Consider the following 19,461-nt stretch of genomic DNA (forward strand, 5'->3'; position numbering starts at 1 on the left):
TTTCCACTGGGGACTGATCAATGGGGGAATATGTGGATTTGGAGAAATATTTCTTTTCTTTCTTACTCCACGCCACAACTTGTGTTAGTATATTTCTTTCAAAAAATAGTTTTTTTTCTCACTTCTAGAAAAATATCAATGGCGGGATTATTTTTTTTGTGGTTGGCAGTTATACAAAATATGTGTGAGAAAGGAGTCACGGTATGCAAATCAAACCCTTTGTCCATGTTTCTTTCTGTTTCCTCTACTGCTCTTGCATGAAGACATTTGTGTATTTGTTTACTGAAGATGTCATCCTCCTGCAACCTGTAATGACACAAGGACTTGTAATTTAGAAGAGTTTTTAGTCTCTTGATTCTGCACATTGACGAAAAACATTTAGGCTTTTCCGTGTAAATAAGCTTTTTTCTTTTTGAGGCACTAGTAGAATTTTTGAAGATCTTTATGATTTTTTTATTTAAACCTTTTATTTGTGATTGTGTACTATGTGTGATAGCAACTAATGGCCGATTCTAATACTTATATACATTTTAAATACATAATTTTTTTTCCAAATTAGATCCCTTTTTAGTTAGATCATGTATCGAATTACTGAAGGTTATATAAATATTATGTTGTTAAGTATGTTTTATATATGGACCCCCCTTTTGCAATAATTCTTTGTGGCATAGATTCAAAAAGGTACTGGAAATATTCCTCAGAGATTTTGGTCCATATTGACATCATATAGCATCACGCAGTTGCTGCAGATTTGTCGGCTGCACATCCATGATGCGAATTTCCCATTTCCAATATATCCACATCCCAAAGGTGCTCTATTGGATTGAGATCTGGTTAATGTGGAGGCCATTTGAGTACAGTGAACTCATTGTCATGTTCAAGAAACCAGTCTAATAAGATTTACACTATATGACATGGCACGTTATCCTGCTGGAAGTAGCCATCAAAAGATGGGTACACTGTGGTCAAAGGGATGGACATGGTCAGCAACAATACTCAGGTAGGCTGTGGTGTTGACACAATGCTCAATTGGTACTAATGGGAGCAAAGAGTGCCAGAAAATATCCCCCACACCATTACACCACCAGCAGCAGCCTGAACCATTGATACCAGGCAGGATGGATCCATGCTTTCAAGTTGTTGACGCCATATTCTGACCCTACCTTTCGAATGTAAATACCAATCCAATCCAACAATTTTCCAATCTTCTATTGTCCAATTTTGGTGAGTCTGTGCGAATTGAATTGTCAGTTTCCTGTTCTTAGCTGACAGGAGTGGCCCCAGGTGTGGTCTTCTGTTGCTGTAGCCCATCCGCCTCAAAGTTGGACGTGATTTGAGCACGCACAGCGGCCTCTCGAGGATTTGCGAAAACAAAAACTGCAAAAATACGTACCTCCCTGCACGTGTTTCGCGGCCTCCAGAAATGTCCACGGGACTACGTTTTCAGAATGAGCCTGGGTTGCTTAAATCACCTTTCTTTCCCATTCTGATGCTCGGTTTGAACTGCAGCAGATCGTCTTGACCATGTCTACATGCCTAAATGCATTGAGTTGTTGCCATGTGATTGGCTGATTAGAAATTTGGGTTAACGAGCAGTTAGACAGGTGTACTGTGTGTCTGTGTATATATATATATATATATATATATATATATATATATATATATATATATATATATATATTCTAGTTTGTTTATTGCTGAATTTTCAAAAAATATATTTTAAAAATATATAAATATTCAACAGGTTCTATTATTATTCATTCATTCATTTTCTTTTTGGCTTAATCCCTTTAATAATTTGGGGTCGCCACAGTGGAATGAACCGACTCTATTATTATTATTATTATTGTCTGAAAAATTTGGTCAAACTTTGTCATGTACATAACTGTTTTACCTGAATAATTTTTCATTAAGCAAACAAAATAAAAACAACAACCACAAGACAATAATTCATGAATGATGTGGTTAAGTGCAAGGCTTTTGCAAACATATCCACATTGCTGCTTAGCTGCTGTTTTCTCAACTGTCATTTGCATATTCATCTAAACGTCGATTTCAGAAGAAGTGTAGTTGCAATCTGATTGTTTATTATATCAATATATCATACGTATAATGGAGCCTTAGTCCATGTCCATATGAATACATTTTACTTAAAAAAATTTTTTTGAAAACATATTTTTCTCAAGGTGGCGCAGTAGGTAGTGCTGTCACCTCACAGCAAGAAGGTTGTTGGTTCGAGCCTCGGCTGGGTCAGTTGGTGTTTCTGTGTGGAGTTTGCATGTTCTCCCTGCGTTGGCTGGGTTTCCTCCGGGTGCTCTGGTTTCCCCCACAGTTCAAAGACATGCCGTACAGGTAAATTGGGAAGGCTAAATTGACCGTAATGTATGAGTGTGAGTGTGTGTATGGATGTTTCCCAGAGATGGGTTGCGGCTGGAAGGGCATCCGCTGTCTAAAACATGTGCTGGATAAGTTGGCAGTTCATTCCGCTGTGGCGACCCCGGATGTATAAAGGGACTAAGCCGAAAAGAAAAGAAATAAATTAATATTTTTCTCTCTGTTTCAGCTTTCTTCCACATTGTGAGGACATTTTTAGGGACCTTTTTTAAAAACGTTCTCCCAGGTGTGTAAAATTGAAAACACTGTTTTTGGGTCACAGTGTAGACAGTGAAAATGAAGGTTTTACAGCAGTTGTTTTGGATGCTCTCCATTTGACAACATTGTTAAAGATTAGTGTCAGTTTATGCATGCTCCAGCTTTTCTTTAAAGGACATGGAATGTTTAATCCGAGTTGTTTTTTTTTGGCACTTCTCCCAGGCTACATTCTCACTCACATTTTACAACTTCAACTGTTACAACTTCACCTCATGTCAGTCCATTTTAAAAACTTTGTTCTTTTTCTCAACATATTAGTGTAACGTTTTAAAGAGCGAGAAAGTAAATAACTTCCAGGTGGAAATGGATGGAATTGATCGTAGAAAAAAAACTCCATCTCAGACTGATTGTTTATAGACAATTTTGACATTAAAGCCCATAGGGATTCAACTGAAACTTTAATGCCATCACGCAAGTGCAGAATGTGGAAACGAGAGCAAAAGGAAAACATATAAGAACACTTTTACTTTTATATGAGCAGAAATACTGATTTTGTTTGCCATTTGGAAAACTTTGAATTAAGTTTTCAGTTTTGTGCATTATAATTTTAAATTAGTTTACTTTTATGATTCACGCTTATGTTTATATTAAGGAGTTATCTGAATGGCCACCGATGTTGCTAACAAGGGGTTCTAAATTCTATATAGCTAATTCAATTAATACTACATATTTTTATATATTAGCTTTTTCATGTTACTTCTGAAATTGCTTTTGAGTACGAGGTCACAAGAAGTTCAGAAGTTCAAATCTCATTTGTCAATAAATACAACAGGGACTTAAATACCAGCAGAGCTGGGGTTTTTTCATGAATAGCAAGTGTGAACAGGAATGTTGAGTTGATAAGTAAACATTTTTTGAGGAAATTGTGAAGCCTGTGCATTTTAATTAGGTTATGTCTTCAGTAATAGTGATTTCTCTGCAATGCACAGTGAATAATATGAGCAGATTACTTTATTATTTTACTGTTTACATTTTCAATTCTGTTAAGGGTATTCTTGTTATTTTAATTCAAGTGTCATGTGGTTATTCATTGTTTAAGATGCTTAAGATTAGTTTTTTTCTTATAAATTTTTTAGGTGGAAGTGCATTTTAATGAGAGGAATGACATGTTCATTCTCTGTAAAAGCAAGAAATAGAAATGTTAAAATGAAACCTGAACATTTGTTCAATAAAACTCCTACTGTTCGTTATATTTTTTTGTGTCTCTCAACTGGATTGCTGAGTATGGTGTCCTTACACTCCAAAATCTCATGGTCTGTTTATTAATTATGAACCATCCACTAATAAAGCCTATATCATCTTTGGCCTTGAACACTTTTTAATTTACTTGTGTAGATGAATTGTTTACTTGTGTAAATTTTTTGTGTAGATGAAAAAGGGTCCTTTGATTAAGAAAAGCTGGTGAATGCTCCACTGAATGCTAAAACTTTAGGTTTATGTTCTCATTATCTTAACCTTTTGATTACTTATTCATATTTATCACAGAATCCACAAAAATGCTTATTTATATATGTGTTTATTTATTTTTTACTTTTCCAAATCATAGCCTAATAGAGCACAAGCTATAATGCCTGTATATGAATCAGTGGCACTTGAAAAACCAACATTTCTGAATATAAATACCAATGTGCGTCATAAAACATAACTCACACTGACCATATAGGCCTTCCTTTACCTCAGATAGAATTTCATACAATGACCACTGATCATCACATGCTTTATGTTATGTGCATTGCATGATATAATTTTTGTGCAAAAGTTATCTTAAAAACAACAACAACAAGAACAACTGAAAAGTTGCTCGGAGGGAATAGGTCAAAAAATAAATAGATAAAATACTTAGAGTGCCCATTAAAGGGTCACTTTACCCCAAAAGTAAGATTTTGCCATCATTTACTCTCCTCATGTCATTTCAAACCCATAAACCTTTTGTTCACCTTCAAAACACTAATTAAGTTGAATTCCTAAAGATTTATGTCAAACCACCCAAAACTCTGTTGTTTCAAGATGTTTGTGTGTGTGTGTGTGCGTGTGAACTTTGTAACGACATAGTGTGTGACTGATTGTTGCAGAAAGGCTTGAATTAACTACACAACAAATACATCAAATGACCATTGCAAAAGTTCTTACTGTAGTATCTCTAATTGTAAATCAGCATCCTTCTCATCTGTCACTGTGCTGTTTATCTAAGGTGAGAAGCATAATAGTTGGGGTATAAAAAAAATTCAACAAAATAACAGACATTTCTCAATTTGTGTTTCCAATTGAATCAAAGTTCTTATAATGTTTGTGATTACATGATGGCTAATAATTGCAGAATTTTCATTTCGAGTACAGTCAACTCTTTGATTGTGCAGTCTGTGTAAAATGTTGTGAGGAAATATAATGTTTATTTGGGACATCGAGACAAAAACATTGAGATGTAGGATTCAGTGTATTATTTATAGAATTACATGAGCTGAGAGAATAAATTTAAATGTACTTTACGGAAAACCTGAAAATGTAACTAACTTGCCATGCAACTTATTGTAAACTTTTGATACTGATTCTTTGTACTTTTTGTTTGTTTTTACCAGAGAACACCAGTAAACAGCGGGGAAGCATTTCGATGGTTCTTTTAGGACTCTCAAATAAGTGACATCATATGGAGTGATGTAACAGACTTACCACAAAAGGAACTTGCAGGGCTACAAACCCAAAACAAAACCCAGACTGTGGATAACAGAGCATGAGAGGGTTGGACAAGCTAAACGAAGAAAGACAAAAAAACTTTGTAATTTTATTTCCTGTGTAATTATTATTGTACCTTTTGGCAGCATCAAAATGTATATTTTTCAGTGTCTATCAATGTGTTTCAGTGTCTTGGCTGTGCAAGTTGCAGGTGTTCTTGTAAAGAACTGAGTAGACAATCATTACAAACAGAGGAAAATAATGTCAGCCAGTGGGCTAATGGCCAACAGGATCACAAACATATTTTTAAATCTGGAGCAATAATCATAAAGGTAATTGTTCACCTCGTAATTGCCACCACGTTACACCTTTCTAAGAAATGATCTTAAAAATACCTCTTTTCACCCAAACCGACAAGTTCGAGACACACATTAGCTATGTTTTCATCCATCTATTATTATACTATCACCATCATTTTGAAAATTTGCTAAAAACGTATACGCACAACTAAGATAAACTTTTTATCTGATTAGAAAAAATGCATTATATTTTATTATTGGATATTCCAGCTTAATTCAATTTTCAATAAATCAATTTGAATGGAAACATAGCTATTGTGACCTCTCTGATTAATGTGTTTTGTATTTGACAGACTATGTATGAACAGTAAGCAAAAGCCAGGAATTTTCTTTCTTTTCAGCTGTGTTAAGTTTTTGTGTGGCACATTATCTTGTTGCCACGGTGCACTTTTAAAGGTTTGGTAATGCTGAGAGACAGTGGTCTAAGGTTGTTTGTATAGTCTCTCAAAGTTCGATAGCATTCCACTTAGTTTTGGTTGAAATTCTTTAAAAAGCCTACCTAAATGTAGGTAGCGAGCCAGTACAAAACGTTTATGGAAATCACAGTAAGATTTGTGACATGCTATTTTAAGTCTCACAACACAGTAAATGACACATTCCGATATGAATTATCCAATCAGTTGCTCATTGTCTTTACCCTAATGTTGCATGTGTAAGTGTGTTTTTGTTTTAAAGATTATTGAAAATTTGTATATTGTTGTTGTGATGCTTTTATGTGTTAAAATAATAAAGGAAACAAAAAAACTGTGGAAAAAAAACATTATTTGATGCCATAATTTGAACAATTTTTACATCTGTATAGTGTTTCTATCTTTTATCCTAATATAAGCATACATTTCCTCTGTTTCTATGTGGCTGTCACAGGGGATAAAAAAGTGGGAAGAAAACACAGGAAAAAAACAGACATTGTCATCCCATCTTCCCAGAGAATGCAGAAATGTCACATGGAAAAGAGAATGGCTCCCAGAGGCGTTAAGCCTTAAAGAGACACTGAAATCCCATGCGGTTTGTAATGCTTGGAACGGGTGGGTTTGGGGGCAGGCGGTGGTTTGGGGGAATCAAGGATATCGCAAGGATGGAATAATTTTTGTGTGGAACATGGAACAAAGGACCTTCTTTCTGGAAAACTGAAAGAAAATGCTTTCTGGAATAGATAATGATATTGATAGCTCGACACATGGTTCCAAACTAGCAAGCCTTTACTGGTCTAAAATGTAAACAGCAACTCTGTTATTCATTCATTCATTCATTTCTGTGAAATCGCATCACTTGACTGCGTGAGACCAATCGAGGATCAAAACAGCAGCTCTCTGGACAGAAATTTAAAACATGGAGCAATCGCTGGCTTTTTTAATGTCTAATCATCTTGTTTAATCCGCCCCTTTTTGCAGCGCCGAACGACAGAATTTCGAACACACAAAGCCCAGTGTGACCGTAGCTTTAAGCTGCGGTCACACTGGGCTTTTCCTCCAATAGACTTCCATTCATACGCTCGCGAATGCGTCAGACCAGAAACGCAAGGTCATACGTTAAGTTTCGCAGTTCGCTGCGGTGCAAAGTTCAAGCTTGGTGAACTCTGACCTGCGAAATTGCATCACTTGACTGCGTGAGACCAATCTAGGATCAAAACACAACCTCTCTGGCCAGAATTTAAAACATGGAGCAATCGCTCGCTTTTTTTAAAGTCTAATCATCTTGTTTGATCCCGCCTCTTTTCTGCACGACAGAATTTCACACAAACAAAGCCCAGTGTGACCGTAGCTTTAGTGTGTGCGAAATTCTGTCGTACGGTGCTGCGAAAAGGGGAGTATTTAAACAAGATGATTAGACATTAATAAAGCGAGCGATTTGCTCCATGTTTTAAATTTCTGTTCAGAGAGGTCATTGTTTGATCCTTGATTGGTCTCACAATGTCAAGTGATGCGATTTCGCAGGTCAGAGTTCACCAAGCATTAACTTTGCACTGCAGCGAACTGCGAAACTTAACACATGACCCTGCGTTTCCGGTCTGACGCATTCGCGTGGGTATGAATGGAAGTCTATGGGGACAAAAGCCCAGTATGACCGCAGATTCATTTTTGCGATTTTTCAGCAAGTTAATTGGAGTTCACCTGTGGTTATTTCAGTTGATTGGACATGATTTGAAAAGCCATACACCTGTCTATATAAGGTCCCAGGGTTGACACATTCGAGGAAATTGAATCCATTTTGGTATAAGGCTGTAACATAAAAAAATGTGAAAAAATTTAAGCTCAATGAAAACTTTCCGCATGCACTTGCTAAATACAGTTGAAGTCAAAATTATTAGCCCCTTTTGATTTTTTTTTTTTTTTTATATATTTACCAAATTATGTTTAACAAAGCAAGAACATTTTCACAGTATGTCTGATATTTTTTCTTTTGGAAAAAGTCTTATTTGTTTTATTTCCCCTAGAATAAAAGCAGTTTATAATTTAAAAAATATATTTTAAGGTCAACATTATTAGCCTCTTTAAGCTATGTATTTTTTTGATAGTCTACAGAACAAACCATCGTTATACAACAACTGCCTAATTACCCTTAGTTAAGCTAAATAACCTAGCCTTTAAATGTCACTTTAAGCTGTATAGAACAGTCTTGAAAAATATCTAGTAAAATATTATTTACTGGCGACGCGATAGCGTAGTGGGTAGCATGTTCGACTCACTGCAAGAAGGTTGCTGGTCCGAGGCTCGGCTGGGTCAGTTTGCGTTTCTGTGTGGAGTTTGCATGTTCCCCCGTGTTCGCGTGGGTTTCCTCCGGGTGCTCTGGTTTCCCCCAAAGACATGTGGTATAGATGAATTGGGTATGCTAAAATTTACCATTGTGTATGAGTGTGTGTGGATGTTTCCAAGTGATTGGGTGCAGCTGGAAGGGCATCCTCTGCATAAAACATATGCTGGATAAGTTGGCGATTCATTTCGCTCTGGCGACCCCAGATTAATTAAGAGACTAAGCCAAAAAGAAAATGAATGAATGAATATTGTTTACTGTCATCATGGCAAAGATAAAATAAATCAGTTATTATAAATAAGTTATTAAAACTTATGTTTAGAAATGTGTTGGGAAATATCTTTTCTCCGTTAAACAGAAATTGGGGAAAAAAATAAATAGGGGGTCTAATAATTCTGACTTCAACTGTGTGTGCGTGCGTCCCACTAAGGTATGGTTTATTAATATAATACAATATTTGCCTGAAATAAAGTACAACTGTTTGAAAATCTAGAATCTGTATTCTCAATATTGTTCTCAAAATATTGAGCAAATCGCCTTCAAAGTTGTAAAATTAACGTCTTAGCAAGGCAACTTAAAAATCATTCAAATTTCATGAAATACATTTTTATCTATCTATCTATCTATCTATCTATCTATCTATCTATCTATCTATCTATCTATCTATCTATCTATCTATCTATCTATCTATCTATCTATATATATATATATATATATATATATATATATATATATATATATATATATGTGTATATATATATATATGTGTGTATGTATGTATATATATATATTGAGAGAGAGGACAAATCTTATCGTTATTCATGTTTCATGGGTTTCAGGTGTTTTAGTTTATTTGGGCTATCAAACAGCATCATGCATGGGGCATTGATCTACACTTTATTGTTGTTGTTTTCCAGTTAATAGTGGCATGTAACAGTAAAAAAAATTTATTAAAGACACGTTTGAGCCTGTTGGAATCTCTATGACCACAGTATCTACTGCATTTTAATTAATTTGTTATTGTTGCTATTATTGTTATTATTTTTATTACTTTCTGCTTATTTATAGTAACAGATAGCTTCTAATTGCATTTCCTTTCGCTTGGTTTTAGTAATTTATTATTCATTGTTCAAATCTATTTTTATTGTTCAGTATTTAAACACATTTTCTCAAACATTACTAACAAATGAGCAATGAATAAACCTAATTTGTTTTTAACTGCTTTTACCTCAATTAATATTTCTGAATTAACCTATTTTGTGTCTGTTGAAAGTGTCAAATACACGTTAAATACTTGTTATCGACTCTTCACAAGCCTCTCTGCTTTTCAGGAAAGGATGTTTCCTGAAAAATGACAGAAGAATATGAACCATTTGAACAGCTGGCAGTAGAGAGCCTAAGGAATATGACTGCAGTTGGCGGCAGCCTCGTCTGTGCCAAATCCTCTCAGCCAGTGATCACAAGGTGATAAGAGCCATCAAGAACATGTTGAATGCTGCGATTAATAAACCACATCAGAAGGGGCTCTAATCCTCTTCTGTTCCTCAGCCCATTCACACACCTTGATTTGAAGAAACACTTTCCCTGATTCTACAATTCTGCATTGCATAAATAAATAAACAAACACATAAACATATAGTGTTTGATGCCCACTCTAGACTGCTCATAAAAATCTCATTCTATTATGTTGAAATATTTAAAGTTAAAAGATCTTAGAATGTTATACATTTTGTTTTTAAAGATAACAAATTAAGCAGTCCACATAAAATATCCATATTAAAACAAATAAAACATATCAAATAAATACACCAGTGAGCAACAAAAAAAGTGTAGGAAGATACTTCTCAGTCTATGATTTTTTTGTTCTTTTGTGGTGGCTCTGTTGGGTCTGAACCCAGTGTCTCCTGCAGGCATGCCCACCCCAGGGATGGTGCAGTCGTCTAAGTAATCCCTCAGGGATTCTGCAGGGAATGATCATGCTGTGCTGTGCTAGGAATACTGGCATTTCCTTAGTGCACACAACTTTTAGAGCGCCAAGGGGGTTTATGTGAAAAAAGAAAGATGGACCTAATGTGGGAGAGGAGTCAAGAAAAAGACAAATACTGTTGTAAAATTATAAATATAACTTTATCAATAACTTCACTTAGATTAGCGATTATTAAAGGGATAGTTCACCAAAAAATAAAAATTCTGTTATCAATTATTCACACTTCACTTCATCCAAATCTGTTTGAGTTTCTTTCTTCTGTTCAACACCAAAGATATTTTGAAGAAAGCTAGAAACCTGCAACTATTGACTTCCATAGTGTTTGTTTTTCCTGCTAGAAAATCAGTGGTTACAGGTTTACACCTTTTTTCAAAATATCTTCTTTAATGTTCCAAAATATAAAAAAGAAAACTCATAATGGTTTGAAACCACTTCAGCTAACAGTTAATTTCATTGGTCCATTTTCAATATTGTGTTGTTGTTGATAAGAAAATGAACAGTAATTGCGTGCCAAATAGCAGTCAGTGCTGGAGGTGTCAGTACACTGCCCGCTTAATGTCAGCAACAAATTTGATAGTGTTCCAACATACATGCTCCTAATATGCAAATTTACAAGTCCATGTCATCTTACTCTACTAACCTCAGGCCCAGTTCCAGAAGGATGCTAGAGGGTGTAAGCACTATCAAACAAGAGCAAGAGCACCCTCGGTTGAAACTGTGCCGGTTGAAATAACTGTATATTGACAATTTGGCAAATGCTTCATTGTGTAAACCTTAAAATGTTAGTTCACTCAAAAATGAATTTCTGTTATTAATTTCTCATCCTCGTGTTGTTCCAATCCGCTGAGACCTTCGTTCGTCTTCGATACAAACTTTAGATGAGATCTGATAGTTCTCTGACTCTCCCTTCTCTAGACAGCAAGGTTCATGAGATGTTCAGAAAAGAATTCCAAAACATTGTCAATATTCTGAAGGAACTTTCAGATTAATTTTAAAATATCTTAATTTTACCAGTCTGGAAAAGCTGTTTCTAAAGCTTTGGGTCTGCAGAGAGCCACAGTGAAAGCCAGTATTTACAAACGGCAAAAACACTGAACAGTGGCGAACAGCAGTGGCTGACTGACCAAAATTACCCCAAGAGAGCAGTGACAACTCTTCCAAGATGTCACAAAATATCCTACAACAACATCCAAAAGACTGCAGGCCTCACATTCCTAAGTTAAGATGAGTGTTAAGAAAGAGATTGGCCAATAATTCTAATTTCCAAGACTAGAACCACTGCTGAGGCCAAAAGAACATAAAGGTTTGTGTGGCTTAAAAAAAGTAACACAGCATTTCAGAATCACATCATACCAACAGTAAAATATGTTGGCACTGTGATTGTGTTGGGCTGTTTTGCAGCTTTAAGACCTGGAAGACTTCCTGTGATAAATGGAACCATGAATTCTGCTGTGTACCAAAATATCCTGAATGAGAATGCCCGGCCATTTGTCCACTTCTGAATGGCTGAAGGGAAATAAAAACTAAATAAAAATGTTGGAGTGGCCTAGTCAAAGTCATAACCTGAATCCAATTTAGATGCTGTGGCATGACCTTAAAAAAGTGGATCATGCAAAAAAAAAAAAAAAACTCCAATGTGGCTGAATTGCAACAATTTTACAAGGATGAGTTGGTAAAATTCCTTCACATAGCTGTAACAGACTCAGGCATAAAATAAATTGCAAGAATTTTTACCTTTAATGTTCCATCTTAGTTGAAAGGCTTACTGAACCCTAAGGGAGCAGCTGAGGCTCTGGTCATTTTTAAGAAACAAACCGAAGACACATCTGTTTTGTCAACATGTCTTCCTCCAATAATAGCACTCCCCATTTTTACTTTGTCTCTGTTTGTTTGTTTCTTTAAATAAAAATTAAAAGGTGACATGCAATGCCAACCAAGATGGCAATTACATATTGTTGATTTCCTGTTGATTTAAAGTACTTATTTTGTCCTCATTTGTAAGCTACTTTAGAGGAAAGCATCTGCTAAACAAATACATGTAAAAATGTAAAGGTAAGCCATCAAAATAATGTAACCAATGTTGTTTATTACTACTGTTACAAATATAACATTAGACCATAAGGTACAAAATTCATGTTACTTGTGAACATGGACTACAACTGATCAGCTGTGTGCAAACTGTAAAAACACACATTTATCAATATTTTTACTAAATAATTTGTTTTGTTTTCACTCAGTTTACAGAGCCTGACATTAAGAACAACTGGTAGTCGTTATTTTTAAATATGCTTTATTATTATTATTTTTTGTTTAATAATAGTTCATTCATTTTCTTTAGCTTAGTTCCTTTATTAATCTTAGGTCGCCACAGCGGAATGAACTGCCAACTTATCCGGCACATGTTTTTACTCAGCTGATGCCCTTCAAGCCGCAACACAAAACTGGGAAACACCCATACACTCTTGCACACACTCATATACAGAACAGCCAATTTAGCTTATTCAATTAACCTGTACTGCATGTCTTTAGACTGTGGGGAAAACCGGAGCACCCGGAGGAAACCCCCGCAAACACGAGGAGAACATGCAAACTCCACACAAAAATGCCAACTGACCCAGCCGAGGCTCGAACCAGAAACCTTCTTGCTGTGAGGTGAGTGTGCTACCCACTGCGCCACCATGCTGCCCCTTTATTAACAGTTGTAAACAAAAAAATCACAAATTAGGGTTTTAACAAAGTCTCAAAAGTCTATTAATTTGGTTTTAACGAGGAAATAAACCATTGCCTTAAAGAGATCACAAAAAAATTATATAATTATTAATGTCCAATGTCTCTTGTGCAAAATTGAGAGAAGAGGTGATGATCCTAACACAGTTTCAACTGGTTTAATAACAGTCCAGAATATTACAAAACTAATACAAAGCAGGGAACACGTGGACGTTTCAAAAGAAACACACTATCGACAAAGGTTAACATGAAAGGATATATAGGGTGTGAAACAATTAGGCTAAACAAGATGACAAGATTAAAAGAGTGTGGGACAAATATTAAACACTAATAAAAAAAGGAAAAACTAAAGGGATAGGGTGTGACGTATGAAAGCAAAGCACTAAACAGTAATACTGTAAATAGAGACATAGGACAGGGAGTGTTATAATAACAGCCATAAAGAATCTGCTTACAGATATACATAAACAATGTTTTTTTTTTAAATGGTCCACCCAGGGTTTCTCAGTACAGCTTTCATTTTAAGATTTTAATTTTAACAGAAAAGGTGATATAAGTGCTGACAAAGAGAGAGAGAGAGAGAGAGTAGGGGGAAAGCCAAGACATGGCTCAGAAAGTGTGCAAAGCTAGAGCATGGTCTTCTTTTTCATTATTTATTTCCAGTCTGCAGTTTTTTTCCACAGCACACATATTGATGTGGAGAGACTGGGGTGTGAGTGTGCGTCAGAATCATTTCCTGATGAAGGTGACAAAGTGGAAGTAATCAGTGGAGCTCTGATCCTGTATGACAGCCCTAGCAGTGCCGCTCTGTGATCACAAGCAGGTACAGCAAAGAAGAGGGGAGAAAATGCTGTTGTCTCTTCACACTTGGATGACAGACATCTCCAAAAGGTAAAAAGGTGAACGGTTTAAACATATAATGACTGAATTGTAGTGTTTACTGTCAAAGTGTGGAGATGGCAAAAACTTGGACATGTTTGTAAGCACAGTTTAGCATTTTAGTATTGTTTTTGCAAGTGACATAAGTTTTTGGGGATTTAAAAAGTTACAATATATAGAGTACTGTTTTAAATTCTTAGGCATCCTTGACGCTTAACAAAACAAACAAAGATTTGTTTAGAATAGTTATTTGCATCTTTAAGGCACACAATACTCAATTATTTAAATAAATTAATTATGTTCTAAACACCATCAATGTGTTTTGGAAAATCAAAATGATTTGCTGCAAAGAAGCAAACAAACAAACAAACAAACATTTGCAACTTTATTTTTATGCTGAAGAACTATGTCAAAGTGTGCCTAGGAAATTTGGTGATACTTTAAAGCAGTAATTCCCAAACTTCTTTAGAACCATATTTTAACATTTAAAACCCCAAATGACCACTCACCCTTAAAAAAAAAAACTCCCAGTAAAAGACCAGAATGAAATTTGAACAGAATAAAACCAAAATGTCTGTTGCTAGGATTTTAATAATCGCAACAACTGTGTACAGATTAGAATAATAATGCACAATTGTATATGCACAATATGCTCACTTTTGTTAAATGTTTGCTCTCATATTCTTTCACATAAACAAGTTTATGTTCTGAATAAAACGTCAGTGTACAATTTGAATAGGAATAACTGCTTTCCACAGATCAATTTATATTCATAAACACATTCATTGTTTAAAAGTAGAAAACTATTTGATTTGAACCACCAAGAAAGTATCTATCATATAATCTCATGAATATAAAAACACAAAGAACTAATCCATTTGTCTTAAAGTGACAAAACACACTAGTTTTCCCAACAGACTACACTAATTAAAGAAGTTACATATATATATATATATATATATATATATATATATATATATATATATATATATATATATATATATATATATATATATATATATATATATATATATAATTTTAAAAGGTTTAAGGCTTAATTAGGCACTGCAACCAACTTTGCTCTGAAAACACCAGGGGCCTCATGTACGAAGACTTGCGTTGAAATCATACTAAAACTTTGCGTACGCACAAAGCTGTAAATGTGTAAAATTTTGTAATGTCAATAGCAGCGTGAGTGGCGGAGTTCGTAAAGCGCATGGCAACATGTTTTAACACATTCGATCATGGACTCGGTTCGAATCCAGCGTCTGATGAACTCATTCTTATTTTTTTCCCCACAACATATCAGATTTTGCCCACTCTTCATCACGAGGAAGACAAGTAGCAATCATTAATATGTGTGTGTATTATGTTAAGCGCATTTGAGCTTCACATATTATTTGCACATTTATTGAATGGAAATGTTTCTGATTCATCCAAATTCATCTTCAGATGGCCCCTTTATTCCAATGTGCGTGCAGTCGATCGCTCCGATTACATTGGAAAAACCGGCGATCACTGCATATTGCGCTTTAATGTTTGGCTGGTCAACTGCATGGTATGGAAACCTTATATACCTGCTAGACATGAGTATGATCCCGTCCAATACAGCTGCCATTGCACGGCTCAAAGATACTTTGTAGTGTGCAATTTAACATAATTGCCTCGAGGAGTCGCCAATGGAAATAAAACAAACACACACAAGAAATGCACATACCCCAGACATGAAGTTGCCGTGAACTAACGCACATTCTTAAATCCAAACGTGAGCGTGAAATCTGGCTTACGCAAAGTTTTTGTGCGCAGGCAGCGTTGATACATGAGGCCTCAGGTCAGCTGCGAGTGCCCTGGGAAGGACGATTACCACACTAGTGGTCCAGGAATGCCACCTCTGGCTAAAACCTGGCAGATATGCTTGACGTTGACAAAGTTTGCTTTCTTAACACACCCATATCTCAGATTGGCCTGTTCAGCGACACCAGAGGGAGTTCATCACATTAAAAGAAGAACACAGAGCAATGGCTCATTCCGACAATCAGACTCTGCAATGCGGTTCATTTCGCTAAACAGTCCCTCAAGTTCACAGGCATATATTACACCAAGGTCAGCCCTGTGTCCACTTCCATCTTGCGCGATGAAACTGCTGTCCTCCTGGCGAAGGACGCAATCAAGTTGGTCCGTCCAGCTGGGCTTTTTATGGGTTTTTTAGTCTGTACTTCATTAAAAAAAGAGCAGTGAGTAATGACCAATCCTAGTTCTGAGCATTTTGACCTGCTGCCTTACAAGCAGCCACTCTCATGCAGAAGCACATCCCGCACCTCCGAGAAGGACCATGTACATGCCAGATCTGTGTGATGCTATCCTCCTTCAGCTGGCTGGAGCTAAGGCTGTCCCTTCCGTACTGAGGGGTTGGCATTACGATCATCCGTGCTGTAATAGAAGTCTCTGAAAACTGCTCTCCTCACTGCCCGATCCACCTAGGCTGCTCCTCGCTGAGGGCATCCTCCTGCGGCCACAAGACCTGCTCCACCTCTGCAGCCCACTTCACCAGCCAATTGGCAGCATCGAGCCCCCTGCAGGATGGAGACACCCCCATCTCAGGGTGCTGTTAAGTCCGGTTAAAGGACCGCGAAGAAAGTGGGTTTTCACCAAGCTTGTGGAGGGTGCCCTAGCACCTCTTCGGCTTGCGGGTATACACATACTCAGTTATCTCGATGACTGTATTATACTGGCTTCATTCCGAGATCAACTAATTATACACATGGACAGTATGCTCCGGCACCTTGACCATTTGGGGCTTTGAGTCAACTGAGAGGAGAGCAATCGCTCCGCTGTGCAGAGCATCTCCTATCTCAGGATGGAGCTGGACTCAATCTCTAAGATCTCTCTTAATCTCTCAATCTCTAAGATCTTTTAGATGAGTGCACCAGGCTGGTCCTGTCCTGAAAATTTTTCAAAGGCTCCTGGGGAATATGGCATCAACAGCTGCTGCAATGTAGCTTGTATTGCTTCATATGAGACCACTTCAGCGATGGCTTCCCAATCGGGTCTCCAGACGGGCATTGTCACGCAGGTGTGCACCATGTGACCCCGCTGTGCCACTGCACCCTCAGTCCGGATCTTGCCTTTCTAGGGTGACCTTAGAACAACTATCCAGGCATGTTGTTGTATCGATGAATGCCTCAAGAATGGGCTAGGGGGCCTTGTGCAATGAGCATGCTGCTGCGATTCGTGGACGGAACCCTGATTGCAATTTTACCAGTTCTGGAACGGAAACACGAGCTGGTCAGGAGGGACAGCATGGCAATGGTGGCGTATATAAACCGTATGGGCAGTATACGCTCCCGTCGCATGTTTCAGCTCACTCACCATCTGCTCCTCTGGAGTCATACGCAGTTGAAATCGATGTGTTCCATTCACGTACCGGGTGAGCTGAACCGTGCAGCCGATGCACTCTCACGGCAGCTACTATTTCAAGGAGAATGGAGACTCCACCCCGGCATGGTTCAGTTGTTATAGGAGTGCTTCGGAGAAACCCAGGTCAACCTGTTTGCTTTTCCTGAAAACAGTCATTGCCAGTTGTTTTATTCTCTGACTGAGGCCCCCCTCAGCACAGATGAGCTGGCTCACAACTGGCCCTGGGGATGCAAAAATATTTTCCCCAGTGGGCCTACTTGCACAGACTCTGTGCAAGTTCAGGGAGGACAAGAAGCAGCTCTTGTTAGTTGCACCTCTCTGGCGCAACCGGACCTGGGTTTCTGAACTCATACTCCTCGCAACGACCCCTCCCTGGCATATTCCCTTGAGAGAGGACCTCCTCTTTTACGAACGGGGCACCCTCTGGCACCCACGCCCAAATCTCTGGACCCTCCCTGTGTGGTCCATAGACAGAGCGTGGAAGACTGATAGCTGAGTGTTCGGCTCTTCAGTGGCTAAAAATGTAACTGCTCACTCCACCTGGTTATATACTCTACTAATAATTAACCACCAGCACTTATGGAGCCAAGCTCTGCCAACTCATTAGCATTCATTGGCCCATTTTCTTACCCTTCAGAGTGATTGTTCATCTAGCGATCTCCCATAGTGTCTTTCCAGAAACGTTCGGAACGAGACGCTACCAGCCTCCACCATTTATATATATTATTGAAAAATAAATAAATGAAAATAATTAACTGAAAATACCCATTTATTCATTCATTTTCTTTTCGGCTTAGTCCCTTCATTAATCTGGGGGGTCGCCACAGCGGAAAGAACCACCAACTTCTCCAGCACATGTTTTACACAGCGGATGCCCTTCCAGCTGCAACACATCTCTGGGAAACATCCATACACACTCATTCACACTCATTCACTACGGACAATTTAGCTTACCCAATTCACCTGTACCACGTCTTTGGACTGTGGGGGAAACCGGAACACCCGGAGGAAACCCACGCAAACGCAGGGAGAACATGCAAACTCCACATGGAAATGCCAATTGACCCAGCCATGGCTCAAACCAGAAACCTTTTTGCTGTGAGGCGACAGCACTACCTAAAGCACCACTGCGTCACCCGAAAGAAACCCATATAAATATAACATTTGTTGTGTTTAAAATAAAACACACAAAGACATACATGGTGATGTTTACTTATTATTATGTGTATTTGTTTGTTTAAAGATGCACCCTTATGCAAAGTGACCACTTTTGTTCCTCTTCAAATTATGTGTACAGAAGGCATTTGGGAAACAGCATCTCTTTATCACTATAGAGCACGTTTAACAGTCACGCATTGACTGATCTGAAGGTTCCATAGGAAGGTCTATGGCAACTGTAAGGGAAAACTACTGTATATTTATTTCAAAATATTTTCAAGCCTTAATAAAATGAAAAAGCATATTTGTCTTGAACCACCCTTCACATTTAAGAGCAAGGAGTGTCCACTGGTTGTTTGGCCGTCCCATGTGTTTAGAGAGGGTCTGCTCCGTTTTTTATTTTAATTTAGTTTTTACTGGAAGATCTACTCCTTGATCATGTTTATTGCCACCCTTCATAGAAAGAATAAAATTACAGTAGAAAAACAGGAAAATACTTAATGTGAATGAGATAGAATGGTAAAACACAGGACAATCCCGGGAAAAACAGGTTGACAGGTATGATGTGTGTGTTTGTGTGTGGGAACCAGGGCCTGCTATGGTTCTCTCTGCAAACAATCAGGAAAGCAATAAATCTTAATTATAGTTATTAACAATTAAGTTTATTTTTTAATAACTGAAATAACATATCAGCCTAGAGTAAAATCAAATATACTGCATTTTTTCATGCTTTTACTGTTACATGACCTACCATGTGTTGATTTACTTCCATTCAAAAATAGTTTTTCACTTTCTTTAAATGTGAAAAGACATGTGGTTTCAGTCACAGTGACATGCTTCATATTTACATACCTTCACCTC

The 19,461-nt window shown here is 37.3% G+C and overlaps 1 protein-coding gene across 1 annotated transcript in view; it reads left to right on the forward strand.

Annotated features, from left to right (window-relative positions):
• cxxc4 (CXXC finger 4) overlaps positions 1-6,378 on the forward strand; it is a 39,017-nt gene extending 32,639 nt beyond the window's left edge. The window contains exon 3 of the mRNA XM_056479103.1: positions 5,229-6,378. Coding sequence (XP_056335078.1) covers positions 5,229-5,273 — 45 coding nt within the window. The 3' untranslated portion in view covers positions 5,274-6,378. The remainder of the gene's footprint in view (positions 1-5,228) is intronic.
• The last annotated feature ends 13,083 nt before the right edge of the window (positions 6,379-19,461 follow it).

Source organism: Danio aesculapii, chromosome 1, assembly GCF_903798145.1.
Source record: "Danio aesculapii chromosome 1, fDanAes4.1, whole genome shotgun sequence".
Classification (NCBI taxonomy): domain Eukaryota; kingdom Metazoa; phylum Chordata; class Actinopteri; order Cypriniformes; family Danionidae; genus Danio; species Danio aesculapii.